The 18,084-nt window shown below is 39.8% G+C and overlaps 1 protein-coding gene across 1 annotated transcript in view; it reads left to right on the top strand.

Annotated features, from left to right (window-relative positions):
- REEP5 (receptor accessory protein 5) overlaps nt 1–18,084 on the top strand; it is a 41,348-nt gene that overhangs the window by 7,571 nt on the left and 15,693 nt on the right. Inside the window, exon 3 of the mRNA XM_079703173.1 lies at nt 17,913–18,051. Within this exon, the coding sequence (XP_079559299.1) occupies nt 17,913–18,051 (139 nt within the window). The remainder of the gene's footprint in view (nt 1–17,912; nt 18,052–18,084) is intronic.

Genomic DNA, 18,084 nt, shown 5'->3' with positions numbered 1-18,084 from the left:
GGAAATCTAGAGGCATTTAACATGAAAATATTGTTATACCTAGCCGACGGGTTCCATATGAATATACTTCAAGTACATCAGTGTTTTAAATAAGCTGCTGTTGACTAGTATGGAAATCTAAGAATTTATAACATTAAAACCTCAAATACATTTCCTTATAGAGAAACAATCAGACTAGTGTACATTTATAATAGTTTGTAGCTGGGAAATGCCTTTACTAAGATATGTAAACCTTATTCAAGTGCATTTCTAATACTCAAAAGCACACTATATAAAAAAAATCACAGGACAGTCTTACTAACATCCCCCCCATTGCCTCAAAAATTTTATAATTCAATTTAAACATATTCAAGAAGAAAACCAATCAGGTCAATTAAAAAAAAAAAAGACAAACCTTTACATATAAAAATTAGTACCTTGGGCTTCCTTGGTGGCGCAGTGGTTGAGAGTCCGCCTGCCGATGCAGGGGACACGAGTTCGTGCCCCGGTCCGGGAAGATCCCACATGCCGCGGAGCGGCTGGGCCCGTGAGCCATGGCCGCTGAGTCTGCGCGTCCGGAGCCTGTGCTCCGCAACGGGAGAGGCCACAACAGTGAGAGGCCCGTGTACCGCAAAAAAAAAAAAAAAAAAAAAAAAAAAATTAGTACCTGATCCATCTGTTCCTGAACCAGATCTGACAGACGCATCTGTGAAGGAAATGGATTCAGAATCAGAGTGGCTAGCCTCACTTCGGGTGTCATAAACATTTCCCTCTTCCTTCTGGTCTCTCTTATCCTGTTCATATTCTTCTTCTTCCTCCTCCTCCTCCTCACCATCGTCATCCAGCTCTTCATCTTACTCTACATCTTCTTCTAATTCTTCATCTTCTTCCACATCTTCCACCCTTTCCTCCTCATTCTCAGTGTTGTTGCCTTACTCATCAGCAGAACCAGTGCTGCCAGTCTCATGGTCAGAGCCATATTCTTCAGAGTTCACTTCCTCCTTAGAAGACTGGCTGTATCTGCTTGCACGTCTGTCCGCTTCAAGCCCAATTCTCTCAGAACCATCTGGCGTAAGGGATTTGACCCTCCTTTCAGGATCCCTTTTCCGCAGACGTGTTTTTTCAGGTTGACTCTTATAAGGTTCTCTGGAGGCCCTGCTTGACAAACGAATTTTCTGACCAGTTTCTAGATGTTTGTTTGTTTCAGATCTTTGATATTCCTCATTTTTATACTCTGTGACTGACTTTCCTTTGGTACTAACCATTCATTTTTATTTTTATTTTTTGCTGTACGCGGGCCTCTCACTGTTGTGGCCTCTCCCGTTGCGGAGCACAGGCTCCGGACGCGCACGCTCAGCGGCCATGGCTCACGGGCCCAGCCGCTCCGCGGCATGTGGGATCTTCCCGGACCGGGGCACGAACCCGTGTCCCCTGCATCGGCAGGTGGACTCTCAACCACTTGCGCCACCAGGGAAGCCCTGTACTAACCATTCTTTTGTTATTGCTAACTGATGAGCTCAGTGACTTAGAAATCAATTGTCTTGAATGAACAGAAGGCTTTTGTCGCTCTGTGTCAGTAGATTCCATTTGGTCACTTTTTCTTTGTGAACCCTTTTTCTCATTTTTATCTTGTTCACTCTCTGGATTTTGGAGTTCTTTATCCTGTTCTGATACTTCAGTCAAAATATCATCTAGAACATAAGTTCTCCATCTGCTAGTGTTGGAAGGGCTCCTGCAGAGGTGGGGGGCGGCTGTGGCTCACCATGGGAACAAGGCCACTGGCAGCAGAAATTCTGGGAGGTTCTCCTTGGTGTGGGCCCTCCTGGAGTCTCCATCACTGCTTTCTAATTCCAAAACATGTTCATCACCCCAAAGGAAACCCTGTACCCATTAGCAGTCTTTCTCCATTTCTTCTACACCCCAGTCCTCAGAAACCACCAATCTACTTTCTGTCTCTATGGATTTGCCTGTTCTGGACATTTCATACAAATGGAATCATATAATACGTGGTTCTTTGTTTCTGGGGCGGCCCTGCTTTGAATGGCACAAAAGTGAGTCTTTCTGAGAGACCTCTCGGGGAGTGTGCTTTGCTGCACCGTCACATACACAAAGTCAGAGCCCGAGACCGAAGGTAACTGCCTCCCAGTGGTCCCAGAATGTGGAGGCTGCTCCTGTCCCTGCTTCTTTATTCAAGTGTAGTTATGACAGAAGTCTAATGACTTTGTTTTCTATTTTTATCTTTGCCCTGCAGAGAAGGGAAAGGAGGAGGGTTGGCTTTTTGTCCAACTCATCCATCTTTTTGTTTAAAATTATATTAAAACGTCTATTACTTTTCCTTTCATATATTTCGTATGTTTCTTAAGGATCAGGTGGCCACCTTCCTGGGACTATCAGAGCTGGGCCTTAGAGATGAAACATGTAGTCTGATCACTTTTCAAAAGATACAGGGATAGAGAGAGTTAGAAGGTTTTGCAAGGTCACACAGAGGCTAGACTTGTAACTGAGGGCTCCAGACCTACACAGAAATGTGAAAGCACATTTAGGCATATTTTAGTACCAAGCTTGAAAAGATTAAATATGCTTAGAGTCCAGAATTTTAATGTCTGTATTTAATGTTTGGCAACACTTCAAATCTGATACCCACTTTAGTGATGTGTCATTTTATCTTCTGTGTGTCCTCACCAGCCCATTTTAACCTTTTGCTATCAGTACAAAGAGTGTTACTGCTTTTAGGTTTTTGCACGGCTGCTGAACACCTGTGCAGCCCTTAATTTAATAAATACTTAAATATATCTGTTTAAGTGCTTTATAAATATAGCTTATTTAATCCTCATAACAACCCTATGATATAGGTATTATGATTATTCCCATTTTACAGGTGAGGAAACAGAGAAAGAAGTAACTTGATTAAGGTCTCATAACAGTAGATGGTGACACTGATATTTAAACCTAGGGAGTTTGGCCCCAAAGCCCATGTTTTTAACTTTTCGTTATATTGCTTCCCATATGGCTCTTTGAGTGTCCCACAGATACATGCCATAACCTTATATAGAGATGAAAATTAACTATTGATGTAAGTTTTTCTTTTATCAGTTTGACACTGTCAATACAAATGCATGACCTTCATGCAGTGTAGTTCTCAAATAAGGTACTACTATCCCAAATCATATATCTGCACACATAGTCATTTGCAGTGTTTTGTGAACATGAGTTAGAATATATTACTAACAAGTTCTTTTCTCTTGTTGGCTGTGGTACAGCATTGATTTACAACAGCAGCAATATAGCTCATAATGTGCAGAGACCTGCTCTTTTTTTAAGCAGTGCATGCCCATCTGAAGATGACACACTGCACTGTATCTCCTGAGGAAATGCAGCCTTGTGTTTAGTTCTTTGTCAGGAGGCAACGAATCTCAAGGGGGAGATGTTTGGGGATGGTCCCTATGAGGTCAGATCAGAAAAGGGGATCGTGAGGGAGAATATTTGAAGGAGACAGTCAAAATAACTACAAGAGTTGTAATACAGTCAACCACAAGTAAAAGCTACAACATCTTAGCAAATGATGCACAGCAGATAACATGAGGGAATATAGGTTAAAAAGGGTTGAAATCTACTTATTTACAGTTTGCAATGGCAGATTCCTGAACAGGTTCACTACCCAGAGGAGAATTTGGGGAAGTCGCCATGGTTCTGACTGATGGTTCTGAACCACTTTCTGTTTCTCAAGAGCAAGTCATCTGAAGCAGAGCTAGGCTTCCCTAATGTTGCTGGAGGATGTGTATTTGTGGTTGTCTTCATGGACTCATTAGTAAGGGGTGTGTTTGTGTTCTTGTGTTTTTTAAATAACTTGTAATTATCTTATTTTTTTTCTTTTTTTTTTACTCATGAGCACTTGGGAGCAGATATATTTTCTACTAAGCTGCTTATGTTCCTATTACACCAGCTTTTCTCTGTAACTGTGTGTTCTTTGTTACTAGCACTTCAGGGCAGAGCAGCTCATGCCCACACTTTCCTTCTCTGGGTAGCGTGAAGCACATGCACATATTCTGGCCTACTGGGCACTTGGACCAAAAATATAACTGGCATTCTGTAAATGCCTTAAGCAACAGTGTAGTTGTAAACATTTAAACATTTACCTTTGTCAGCTTTTTACTGGTTGTGTTTTCACTAAGTATTATGGCTAGCATTACTGAACTATTTTAAAAGGAAGAAGTTGTGGAGAAAACTTAAATGTAGATAATTAAAGCCAGCATTTTGGTTATGTTTTTGTTTTTTTCCCTTTGCCTGTGTCATAGAGAAAAGAAAGCTTTGAGGAGCAAATAAGATTTACACGATTTATTCATGATCTAGTTTCTGGGCTCTAAAGCAGTTGTGGAGGGCGATCTCATTCCTAAGACTCTGTTCTGGAGTGTTCCCTATGAACTTCAATGAACTTTTTTTGTTCTCTTTATGGAGGCCCTGGAGATAGGGTCTATTTGTCCTTCTGAGCTGCCTCCCTCTCCCCCCGTCCTAGAGCTCTCTTTTTTAGGACTTTGAATGAGAACTCTGTTTTTCAACTTAATATCCTCAGTATTTAAAACAAGTATAAATATTTATTGGCCATTTTAAGATATTTAGTGCCTATCAATAATATTACCAAGTAATTAATTTTTTGAATAAATGATTATAGCAGAAGTTTAAAAACAATTTCAAAAATTGCTAATGAAATTACTTTTGTAGCAGTTGAAATATAAGCAGGGGCTGCAGAAACCTATCCCGATTTCATTCTAACACTCCCTGATTCCTGGGAGTGGAAGAATCAGGGAGTGGAGCTATCATGCGTCCCTCTCACATGGCTTCTATATATATCCTGCAGCTTCTGGTAGTTTGGCCAGGTGATCTAGTAAAGGGATCACTTACACGTCAGAGGTAACTCTGGACTGCTGTCTACATCTTGATGTGGCCCTCTTTTGTCTGGGAAAGGTCAGTTTAGGTTGTTCTTGTGCAGGTTGTGAGGGTGCTTGAGCGTAAGTTAAATTTTCTGATGCCAGACCTGACATAGATATTATATATACAGAGCCATCAATTTTATTGACAGAGGGTTGTCGTAGTAGGATTTGCATCTGCTGTTTTTTTGTTTGTTTGTTTACTGAAGTATAGTTGATTTACAAAGTTGTGTTAGTGATTGCAATGTGGTGTACAGCAAAGTGATTCAGTTTTACATGTATATTCTTTTTCATATTCTTTTCCATTATGGTTTATTACAAGATATTGAATATAGTTCCCTGTGCTATGCAGTAGGACCTTGTTTTTTGCATCTGCTGTTTTATTGCTTCAGGCGTTCATCTTTTTTAACTGTCTATTGAATAGTCTAAATGCATTCTGTTTTGAGTTATAAAATGTTAGCTAGGAGAGGTCTTAGAGATCAGGCTGCTGGGGCTATAGCCATCTTTACCAGATTTGGAAATCGAGGAGACAAAATGAAGTTTTATGACTCAGGTCACAAGTCTGTTGAGGCAAAGCCAGGCGTAGATGTAGGGGTGCCTGACTCCCCTGGCCTGCCCACTGCCAACATTCCTCATGCTTTATATTCAACTGTGACTGAAGCTTCCATTTTGCATTAAAAAACAAAATGGTGAACAATTGACAAATAAGATCAGTATAATTAAACACCAAAATATTTGTCCAGTAAATGACTGCTTTTGGTTTTTTTGTAATTTAATCTCCATTAGAGATGTTTTACAGACTCATCTTAAAATGCATTTGCTTGTGAATTTACCTTATATTATGCATTTCATTAAGTCAGTCATTTTATACTATAGGAGAACACTATATTAAAAATGAAAGGAACATGGTATATTTTTTCATTGTTCTTGTATAGTCATCTTATAGTTTCTACATATTTAAGAAGCATATTTGCTGCTAGTGATTGTATCTTTTTTGGGGTGGGGAGGAGGATTGAGCGTGATATAAACAGTAAATAAGCAAATTGGTTTTATTGTATGTTTAGTTTTTTCCCTTTGTTTGTTTGATCTCTTGCTCTGTTGGTTCTCTCTCTTGCTTCGAAAGCACACCTACTCTGCAGTGAAAAACAAGTGTACTTTTCTGAGTGCCCATAGTTTCTGACCTTCTTTTTTCCATGAAGAAGAAAAATCTTTTCCTTACTGGCATGGAAATAAAATACTGTTCATGTCTTAAAAGGTGTGATTTTTTTTCCTTCTAATCTGACACACTGTGTCAAATAATATTTGCAATGGCAGACTGCTAAACAGAGTAATAGGAAATAGGAAAATTATTTTGAGCTATCAGGAATTCCTGCTTCCCATTCCCTAATAAACACAGCCAAAAGCAGTCCTACACGTAGTGGGCACTGTGGATGGTCACACTGTGTGTCTGCTGTATCAGAAAGGATTATAAACATTATGGTCCGTATTCTTCATATTCATGCTTCAAAGACTCTACCTTGAACTCTGGAATATTTGTTATTAAATATAACTTACCACGTTAGAAATAAAACAAAGCAAATGGACCAGAAGTAGTTTTCCTTTCTGTTCTTTACCAACAGCACATCTCAAAGCTTTTTATTGTTATAGGTTTTTTTCATGAGCTGCTTTTTTTGATGTCCTGTCTGGTAATATAATCAACTCATTAAAATCCTATTGATGAGTACAACTGGTTTCAGTAGTAAAGCCAGTGGTCTGAAGACATATAATATTACTTAATTTTATATCATTTGGCTAGTGTGAACTGTAGTGGCTAAGTTACATATGAACCATGTACAGTACAGGTAGTGTGTACCTAAGTTTCTTTGGTGTGAGTGATCAGAAACATATGTACATGGACCTGATAATTACTAGTTGAATTAACCCTTGGGGAAATAGATTAACTTTTATAATACTCAGTTTTCTCAAATGTGAAAGGAAGGGATAAGTTAAACACTAGCACAGGATCAAGATTTTAGTAAGTGCTTAATTAAGTGTGGCTACTTTTGATTAACATACAAAGAGGAAAACTGACAATCATAGTCATGGTTGTCTAACTCCATGTCATTGAACTTTAAATGATTAAGGAAAAACCCCCCAAGTAGTATTTCCTTTCACTTATTTTTTTCGCTTACTCTTTTTCTGTTCCTTATCTTACTTTTTCCTGTACTTAGATCAGCAGCTTAAGACTTCGTTATTCTAAGGCGCAATAAAGTACCATAAAGTTTTCTTCTTCCAAGCTAGAAATATGGCTAGTGGTTTTCTTCTCTTTTGGTACAGTGGTATACATGTTCCTAAGCCCTGGGCATGGTTTAACGAATAATTTTTAAATATTAAACCTATTTTTTACTTGTTTTGTTTCCATTGAGATTTCCAGTCTCCCAGAACTCCTTCACTGGACCCCTCCGCACGCACACGTGTGCTGCTTACTTAAGAATGGAATGATCTTTTGACTGTTTTTCACTTTATGTCCTTGAGCATCACTATTTTGGCCCCAGAGCTTCAGTACAGGGTCAGTGCATGGTCAATGCTCGGCATATGCTTGCATCCAAAAGAGTCTGTCACTGACAGTTGCGGTGGATTACCTAGACAGGGCCTCTCTGGCCATTTCACTTCATCCCCCACCACTAAGAATCGAGTGGAGAAAAGTAGAGCCAGTTAGGTTTTTGGTTTGTACTGACGGTAAACAATCCTACTTAGTTTTTGATTTCCTTTTTATCTTAAGAAAAATTTTAACAAAGAAGATTAAGCCAGACGGTCTTATTCCCTGTTAGAAGCTACCTTTGAAGTAGACCATTTGGAATATAGGACATAGGAATAAATAATTGCAAAACTTCTCAATGAGCTTTTTGTATTTGTCATCTATCTTATGCTTCTCCTTCATTGTAGACATACATGTATATAATACTAAATATAATATACACACAGTTTATCCTTCATACTAGTGTAGGAAATTGACATTTTTCAACTTAATGACATGAATGAAGGTTTTGAAATACCCATTAACCAGGAATAACCTTTGAGTCTGAAAAAGTTAATATAGTGTTAAAAATGCTTAATTTATAACTATATCAAAGTAAGAGAATGCAACATCCATCCCAATGATAAATATAACTAAAGTTGTCATTGATGGAAGAAGAAAATCTCAGGAACAAATATCTATTACATATCTCAAAGGCTTAGAAAACATGGCTTTCCTCCACATATCTGCTTTTCCTATTTGCTAGTTTTAATTTCTTAATGATATAACGATAGAATATTTATAATAGTAAATATTAGGTAAAAGTTGGGTAGCATATTATTTGACATATTATTGTTTATATTTGTTAATTGCTTATACCTCTGAAAGCTATTTACTTGTTACACATAATAAACATGGACTTTGTCCTAAAAAGACAAGAATTAGAAACAAATATAAATAGGTTGTACAATTCATATATAGAAAAGCATTTTTATCTATTTTGCTTACTAATAGCATGAATCTGAATTAAGAGGATGTGTGTAAAGGTGAATGTTTCCCTGATGGATGTGTTGTGTCTGAAATAATTCTAAAAATAGTATGGAGGGTTATCTCTTCCCTGCCCTCCTACATGAGCATTAACTGTAAACAATGATATATTTAATCAATAGATAAAACCTCAGTAAGGGAAGCAGAGCTGTTTCTGACAGTTACCTAGATATCTAATGTAAGTTTGGTTTAGAAAGCTTTTGGTGGGGCCACTCACGTTTTAGATCAGGGTTCAGTCAGCTGCTTCCATCAACCGTGGCCTGAGCCACTGAATTATCTAGCATAATAAGAAGTCTGGAGGTTGATATTCCAGGGCTGGGACAGCAGAGGTTCAGGCTTTTTTTCTGGTCACCTTGGAGTGCTGGCTTTCCTGCCCATGCCCATAGCTCCAAGATATCACAAGACTGTTGCCTCTGTTAATGATTTTTGAACTAGTTCATCTCTAAAATACCTTCCTTTTGCCTCACAAAATTATTTAAACCCCTGGACTGTCCTTAGTTTACATGATTTCATTCTAATAAAGTACTCAGGGGATTTGCAGTTTAGTGGTGCCTGTGGGTCAAAGCTAATATTTAGGTTCTCTGAATGATGACTCTTAATTTGGGAGGGAGAGGATGCTGGTAGCCCAGGACTGTATCTGCTCAAACTTTGGTTTCTTCACACATGTTTAACGCTATCCTTTGGCCATTTTTAGTTCGTGATCTTGCGTTTAGAAAAAGCAGCAAAGAAAGAAATAGATGAGCCAACAAGGTAGAGGCAGCCAGTACCAGTCACTGGCGCTGGGTGGTCTGGACGAGGGCTGGCCAGTGGTTACCTCCCTATCAGTACCAATCTGATACCAGCGTCAAGACTTTTGGCCAGTCCTCCCCTGTAGCATGGGCCTGAAAAATGTTTTCAGCAGCGTCCAAGTTTGTTGCCATTGACCTGCAAATAGGATTTTTGGATTTCAGCTAACCCTTTACTCTCTGTAGCATTTGGGATTTGGAGAGTGAGGTACAATTAAAATTCATGAGTAATTCCCTAATCACCCTTTAGCCTTGTTAACAATGCTATTAATCCTTTACCTGTTCTACTTAGCCAGAAGGACTGGAGTGTTCTTATTGCTCTTTTCTTTTTAATCTCTTGCCTCCCTATGATAATAATAAACTATCACCACCATATTATAGTTACTACCTAATAAGGTAATATTTCTGAATGCTTACCCTGTTTAAGTGCTTAACATGTATCAACTAAGTTAATCTTCACAGCAACACAATGAGGTTTATCATCTCTACTTTACAGATGAGCACACTGAGGCCCAGAATAACTTGCCCACGGTCATGTATTGGGCTGGCCAAAAGGTTCAGTCGGTTCATGAATACGTTGTTCAATAAAGTTCTTGGTGAAAATGAAAAATGTGTCTACTTAAAACCAAACGAACTTTTTGGCCAACCAATACCTAGTAAGTGGTAGAACCAGGATACAAAGCTGCAAGCCAAGAATGGTGAAATGATGTAAAGCCAGGTGAGCATTGGGAAGAAATGAAGGGAAAAGCCTGGCTCTTTCATAGTTCAGTGTAATTAATAATTTTTTGATAGTTTGCTTTGTTTAAGGAGGAAATCAGAATGAGTGAATCACATATGATGGGCCATGTGACTTTCTTTTCTCCCTCTGTGCCTTTCTGTGTGTATTGAAGCCCTTTTAAAGCCCTAAAACACAATAGATTGTGTCTAATCATTGTTAGAGAAGTTTGTTTGTTAGAAAATCATGAGCTGTTTCCTCAAGAGAAAAATTAAATGAATGTGTCTGATGTTCACTTTAGTGTTTGTTTTTAACAAAGCCCTAAAGAGAGACCTAGTCTCATAGGAGAAAGTAGTTGTATAAAGTCTGGTGCCCTGTGGTTTTTTTTCCTTCCAAACAAATATTTTTCCTCACTTTCATTATTAAAAGTAGTACATGCTATATATGTATAACTGATTCACTTTGCTGTACACCTGAAACTAACACAACATTGTAAATCAACTATACTCCAATAAAAAAAAATAGTACATGCTAGCAGACTCACAGAGAATAAACTAGTGGCTACCAGTGGGGACAGGGATGGGGGGGGCAATATAGGGGTAGGGGATTAAGAGATACAAACTGTTAGGTATAAAATGAGCTATAAGAATATATTGTACAACACAAGGAATATAGCCAATATTTTATAATAACTATAAATGGCATATAACCTTTAAAAATTGTGAATCTCTGTACTGTACACTTGTAACATATAATATTGCACACTGGCTGTACCTCATTTTTAAAAAATAGCACATACTCATTGTAGAGATCTTAAAAAAGTAAAATTCTGCAATCCCAATACTCAGGATTAACTGTATACAACTTGAAATAAATATTTCTGAATACCATTCTTGGTCTGTAAACACATGCAAATATATATCTTTCTTTTTTCTTTTAAACACAAAGTTAGTAATCTCTTTTGACACAGCACTATATCTTGGACATCTTTTCCTGTTAATATCCTTTTCAAAGGCTTCAGAATATCTCATTGTATGGATATACCCAAATTTATTTAAACAGTCCATTCTGCCCTTAAAAAAATGTGTAAACACATGCTTCTATAATCTTTTTTTTCTATAATCTTTTAGTTTGAGTTGAAATTCATTTTAATATCACTCTTTCTTCTTTGAACTTCATTTTTTGTGTCTATAAAATGTGGAATCTGAACTAGTTCTTTAAGATACCTTCCAGCTCAACATTCTACAATTTCTAATTCGCTCAGTGAATTTTTAGAACTGCTAGCTGCTCCCATAATATTGCCAACCATCTTCCTCACCCTAGGCCCATCTCCTGCTCACCCAGGCCTTGCTTCCTTTTGCCACCTGCTTGAGGGAGGTGAAGCTTTGCCTCTAGAACATGGCACGTGGCTCAGGAGAGAATAAGGAGCCACAGCTCTGGGCTTAGGTGGCCAGGCTTTGGGCCAGTGGTGAGAATGTGGCAGTAACAGTGGGCAGAGAGCAATGTAAGACCATGGTGCCCATCTTTTGTGAATGTGTCCTTCCCAAACCCCTGGGAGTAGTTCTGAGCCCAAGGTCACTGCTGACACCTGCCATTTGATGACAAGGTGGCACTAGAGAGATAGTGGCCCAGGACTTGGGAGAGAGTGGTGGAATTGCTGTCAGCTGCTGTTGGGACAGTTCCAGAGCTCCTCTAGGATTGAGCTTTTCTTGTCTCTTGGCTTCTCATTCATTGCTGGAAAGGGGTAGCCTCCCCTCTGGCTATAGCTGATGGGACCCAAATCAGTCATTTTGATTTTCTGTCCTAGAAATGACATGACGAAGTGGTAATGAAACTGGAACTTGGAGCTAGTGATTCTGAAACTTGGCTGTGTGTTAGGATCACCTGCATATGTTTCTAAAAGCACATACCTGTGCTGTACATGGTAGAGTTTGAGTCACTAGATCTGAAGAAGGACCTGGGCATGTATAGTTTTTAAAAGTTCCCAAGGTGGATGTGGATCATCATCTAAGCTTGAGAACGAGTGGACTAGCAGCGGTGCCCAACCTTTTTGGCACCAGGGACTGGTTTCGTGGAAGACAGTTTTTCCATGGACAGGGCGGGGGATGGTTCGAGCGGTAATGCGAGCGACAGGGAGTGATGGGGAGCGGAAGATGAAGCTTCAGTCGCTTGCCTGCTGCTCCCCTCCTACTGTGCGGTCCGGTTCCTAACAGGCCACGGACTGGTACCCACTCCACGGCCTGGGGGTTGGGGCACCAACTTAGAATACCATCCTGTTCACTTTTTTAAAAAAATTAATTAATTAATTAGTTTATTTAGTTTTGGCTGCGTTGGGTCTTCATTGCTGTGCGTGGGCTTCCTCTAGTTGGAGCGAGCGGGGGCTACTCTTCCTTGTGGTGCGCAGGCTTCTCATTGCAGTGGCTTCTCTTGTTGCAGAGCACAGGCTCTAGGCGCGCAGGCTTCAGTAGTTGTGGCAAGCAGGCTCAGTAGTTGTGGCTCACGGGCTCTAGAGTGCAGCCTCAGTAGTTGCGGCGCACGGGCTTAGTTGCTCCACGGCATGTGGGATCTTCCAGGAGCAGGGCTCGAACCCATGTCCCCTGCATTGGCAGGCAGATTCTTAACCACTGAGCCACCAGGGAAGTCCCATCTTCTTCACTTCTAATGATCCCCCCACCTCAAGAAAGCAGGATGGAGGGTGGAATGGTCCTTTAGGAATCTGGATGTTGAGACTATGACCTTTTCTCCTGTTTGCTCTGTGCCCAAGTTAACCTTTCTAAGCCTGGATTTTCTCCAATAGAGGACTCTGGTCCCTTCCAAAAGTAAGATTATGAACTCCTTTTGTATTTATATTTATGCAATAAATATTTAGTAGCTGCCCACTTAGCACCAGACACTTTGCTAAGTGCTGTGCAGTCGGGTAGTGAGTGGTTCTCCCAATTAGGAAAACAGCTTGGGATAGAGAAACAGACACAGGCTTTGTTGGAGTTAGTCTTGGGTGTAAACCCAGTCTCTGCTGTTGCAGCTGGGTGCCCTGTCCACGTTATTTTTCTTCCCTAAACCTCAGTTTCTTCCTCTCAAAAATGAGAATAACGTTACCTATTCCATAGGGCTATTCTGAAGGTTACATTAAATAATTATTAGGTTCCTACCCTTCCCATTCTTTAGCTTTGCCACTTCGGCTAAAGGCCAAAAACTACAAATGACCTAAGGATAGAGATTGCATCTTAGGATTTCTTGAATCCCCTGTGTTGCCTGAAAAGTTGATACATCCTCATTCTGATACGCGAGTTGAAATACCATTTAGCATAGGTACATGGCAGTAGAGCACATTGTCAAAGAATCACCCATGTGCAGAGGGCCAAATTCGAAGGCTTCTCCACACCAACAAGTAATTCTCAGAGGCCAGCAGAGAGTCCGAGAGTTCACCTCAGTTCTGTCACCTTCTACCGGAGATAGAATCAAATTCCACAGGTAAAGGGCTCAGTCCAACAAGACTGCCTTCCACTTCAGACACCAGTAACAAGCCCGGGTTGTTAACCTGTGCTTCTGACCAACTGGCTATAAATCAGAGGTCCCGACGTCCCCCTCTTCAGGTTCAATTAGAATGGCTCACAGAACTCAGGAAAACGATTTACTCACTAGATTACCAATTTATTATAAAAGGAAACAAATCGATAGCCAGATGAAGAGATACATAGGCGAGGTCCCAAATAAAGGAACTTTTGTCCTCGTGGAGTTTGGGGTCCAGCACAGTGGCACAAGGAAGCATTGTGGTTCCCCAACATGGAAGCTCTCTGAAAAGGGACAAAAAGCTGTCCTTTGGGGTTTTATGGAGGCTTCATTACATAGTCATGACTGACTAAATCATTGGCCGTTGGTGATCGATTTAACCTCCAGTCCCTTCCCCTCCCCAGAGGTCAGCGATGGGACTGAAAGTTCCAGCCCTCTAATCACATAGTTGGCTCCAGGGACATCCAGCTCCCCTCCTTATGTGCTTTATAAAAGTCACCTCATTAACATAACAACAGACACCTTTATCCCTCTCAACACTTCAGAAATTGCAAGGGTTTGGAGAGCTGTGCAGGAACCTGGATGAAGACCACATATATAGGAGAACTATATTTTGGTCTTTCGAATGACCAAATATATATTTTGCTTATAAATCACAAGTTTGCATCCACTCATTTGGACAAGACAGTATATATGCAAATAGCATTCAGGAAATCCCAGTATTAAGCTCTTTTCTTCTCTTAACCTCTTTGAGTCTTAGGTTCCTCAACTGTACACTGAGTGGGTTAGACTATCTTTTATGTTCTTTCTTGTTCTGACTAGCTTATGATGTTATGACATGTAGACACATTTTAAAAAATGAACATTGTGGTATTTTTAATTAAAACAGTAATTAAATGCTTCAATAATAGAAGTTCTATTTAAAAATTCTCTTTACCTTAATGAGACTCTGTGATCTTTCCTGTCTTTTTTCCCAGGCCTTTTCTACAAAGTTGTGTTCAATATGTGTGTTCAATTTTGAGTTCTTCCTACTTTTCAGTGTTACTGTAGAGTGTTCCAAGTGTATCAGCTTGGAAACTTTTGAATTCATATTGTTGATAGCTTAGGGAGCTTATTCCTTGAGGGACTGAACTTGAACTGTTACAGTAGTTTTTCTGTTTTTGAATCTGTGGATCTTGACTAACATCTTAAAAATAATGACATAACAGGGCTTCCCTGGTGTTGGTTGAGAATCTGCCTGCTAATGCAGGGGACACAGGTTCGAGCCCTGGTCTGGGAGGATCCCATATGCTGTGGAGCAACTAGGCCCGTGAGCCACAACTACTGAGCCTGCGCGTCTGGAGCCTGTGCTCCGCAACAAGAGAGGCCGTGTTAGCGAGAGGCCCTCGCACCGTGATGAAGAGTGGCCCCCGCTTGCCACAACTGGAGAAAGCCCTCGCACAGAAACGAAGACCCAACACAGCAAAAAAAAAAAAAAAAAAATAATAATAATAATAATGACATAACAGTTTTCCAAGGCAATAGAAATAAAAGCAAAAAAACCCAAATGGGACCTAATCAAACATATAAGCTTTTGCACAGCAAAGGAAACCATCAACAAAATGAAAAGATAGACTACAGAATGGGAGAAAATATTTGCAAACAATACAACTGACAAGGGATTAATTTCCCAAATATACAAACAGCTCATACAACTCAATAACAAAAAAACAAACAACCCAATTAAAAATGGGCAGAGGGCTTCCCTGGTGGCGCAGAGGTTGAGAGTCCGCCTGCCGATGCAGGGGACGCGGGTTCGTGCCCCAGTCTGGGAGGATCCCACGTGCCGCGGAGCGGCTGGGCCCGTGAGCTATGGCCGCTGGGCCTGCGCGTCCGGAGCCTGTGCTCCGCAACGGGAAAGGCCACAACAGTGAGAGGCCCACATACCACAAAAAAAAAAAAAAAAAAAAAAAAAAAAAAGGGCAGAACCTTATATACATATTTCTCCAAAGAAGACATACAGATGGCCACTAGGCACATGAAAAGATACTCAACATTATTAATTATTAGAGAAACGCAAATCAAAATTACAATGAGGTACCATCTCATACCAGTCAGGATGGCCATCATTAAAAAGTCCACAAATAACAAATGCTAGAGAGGGTGTGGAGAAAAGGGAACCCTCCTACACTGTTGGTGGGAATGTAAATTGTGCAGCCACTATGGAAAACAGTGTGGAGATTCCTCAAAAAACTAAAAATAGAGTTGCCATATGATCCAGCCATCCCACTCTTGGGCATATATCCAGATAAAACTATAAGTGGAAAAGATACGCATATCCCAGTGTTCATAACAGCACTATTCACAATAGCCAAAGCATGGAAGCAACTGAAATATACATCAGCAGATGAATGGATAAAGAAGATGTGGTGTGTGTCTGTGTGTCTGTGTGTATGTATGTGTATATATATACACAATGGAATATTACTCAGCCATAAAAAAGAACAAAATAATGCCATTTTCAGCAACATGGATGGACCTAGAGATTATCATACTAAGTGAAGTCAGACAGAGAAAGACAAATACCATGTGATATCACTTATATGTGGAATCTAAAATATGACACAAATGAACTTATCTACAAAACAGAAACAGACACACAGACATAGAGAACAGACTTGTGGTTGCCAAGGGGGAGTGGGGGTGGGGAGGGATAAATTAGGAGTTTGGGATTAGCAGATACAAACTATTATATATAAAATAGATAAACAACAAGGTCCTACTGTACAGCACAGGGAACTACATTCAACGTCTTATAATAAATTATAATGGGAACGAATATTAAAAAGTATATATACATACGCATATATATAACTGAATCACTTTGCTATACACCAGAAACTAACACAACATTGTAAATCACGTATACTTCAATAAAAAAATAATAATGACATAGAATGGAATTGAAAATATCAGTGGTTTCATAAATGTTTGTTTCAGTTTATATTTGTGTGTGGATGTGTGTTTGCTGGTTAGTCATGGACTGCTTTGGTTCCCAAAACTAAGACCTTAGGTGAAATATAACTATGTATCCCCTCTGCCCAGGATGGATGTGTAAGAAACAAGTTTTTTTTATTGTAGTGATAATTTTAAAAATCCACTTAAATATAAATAGGTAAACCATATTCTATACCAAATAAAGCACAGAGGGGAAAAAACCTTACGTGTAAAGGGTATACATGCTTGCCTACCCTCTTCCTTTGGCCTTCTATTACATCACCTAGCTTCTACGTGAGGAAAGCTAAAACACAAACACAGTCCACATGTGAGAAGCCATTATTTTATAATTAGCTGCCTTCAATTCATTTTATGATTCTGTGTTTATTCTTGATGTTCAAAGCAGCATTCATTTAATCACTCCCTCCTCTCCTTTTCCTCATTAGCAGTCATCTCATTCAGCTATAACTTTTACCTGCTCCGTCATCTTCTTAAAACACTCATGCAGGCACACACACCTACGCCCACGGCTACTTCCAATTAATTCAGAGGCTTTCTTAGGGGATGACTCAGCATGATTCATCAGCCTGTCTCTGGTGAACCCTGTTACCAAGTAGCCAATGTATTTTTAATAGTTAACCCATCGCATAGGCTAAACAAGATTCAGGTTTCTTCTAGTTTACTGTTGTAGTCCAGCTCAGTTACAATAAGTATCCAGGCATGTATCAGGATAGGATAAAAGATTATGGAATTGAGGTTTAGAATGAAGGGATTCCCAGGACTGGAAGAAATTCCTGTGATTCAGAAGTAAAAGAAGGTTATTTTAAATTTAGTTCTCTTCATTTACAGAGTGAATTTTGTTTAAGCAGTAGTTGATACTGAGAAAGTCATATTATTAACCGATAAGAGGAGGAAAGGTCACAGCCTGAGGATCATATAATGTCAGTCGAAACCAGATGGACACCATGATGTTTGTTTTCACCTCTTTGTAATGAAGTGTGTTGTGAACTTTGGACAGTGCCTAAATTATGTTCCAGAAGGTCTTTTATGGAATGCCTCCTCACCATGATGTACTTCAGTTATTAAAAGTGCATGAGAACTGAGTTACATGAGTGAATTATTGATATATCCCTAGTGGCAGGACCCCACTTGAGAGTGGGGATTACTCTAGTTCCCAGTCATTGGTGGTATTTCCTGGAGCCTTGGTGGAGTCTCAAGCAGAGTAGAGATCCAGGGGACAACTGGTGCTGGTTTCTCTGGTAACCAGAGAACTGGTAACAGGTAGTTATAATGGCTTGTCCTGACATCTCTACATTGCTGCCTGTTTTCATGTTGTACTTTTGCATCTAGTGACATGATGCATACATTTGCCTGAGTTTCTCAGTTGGTGTTGGAGGGCAGCTGTGAAAGTGTAATGTTTGAAAATGTCTCATTGAGATCTTACTACATGATACACTTGCTTTTGTATTGCCTTTCAGAATTAAAGCGATAGAGAGTCCAAACAAAGAAGATGATACCCAGTGGCTGACCTACTGGGTAGTGTATGGTGTGTTCAGCATTGCCGAATTCTTCTCTGACCTCTTCCTGTCATGGTTCCCCTTCTACTACATGCTAAAGGTACGTTGGCTTTCCTGAGCTGCCGTTTTCTTC

This window comes from Hyperoodon ampullatus, assembly GCF_949752795.1.
Source record: "Hyperoodon ampullatus genome assembly, chromosome: 4".
Classification (NCBI taxonomy): domain Eukaryota; kingdom Metazoa; phylum Chordata; class Mammalia; order Artiodactyla; family Ziphiidae; genus Hyperoodon; species Hyperoodon ampullatus.
This window is presented reverse-complemented; position numbering and strand designations above follow the sequence as displayed.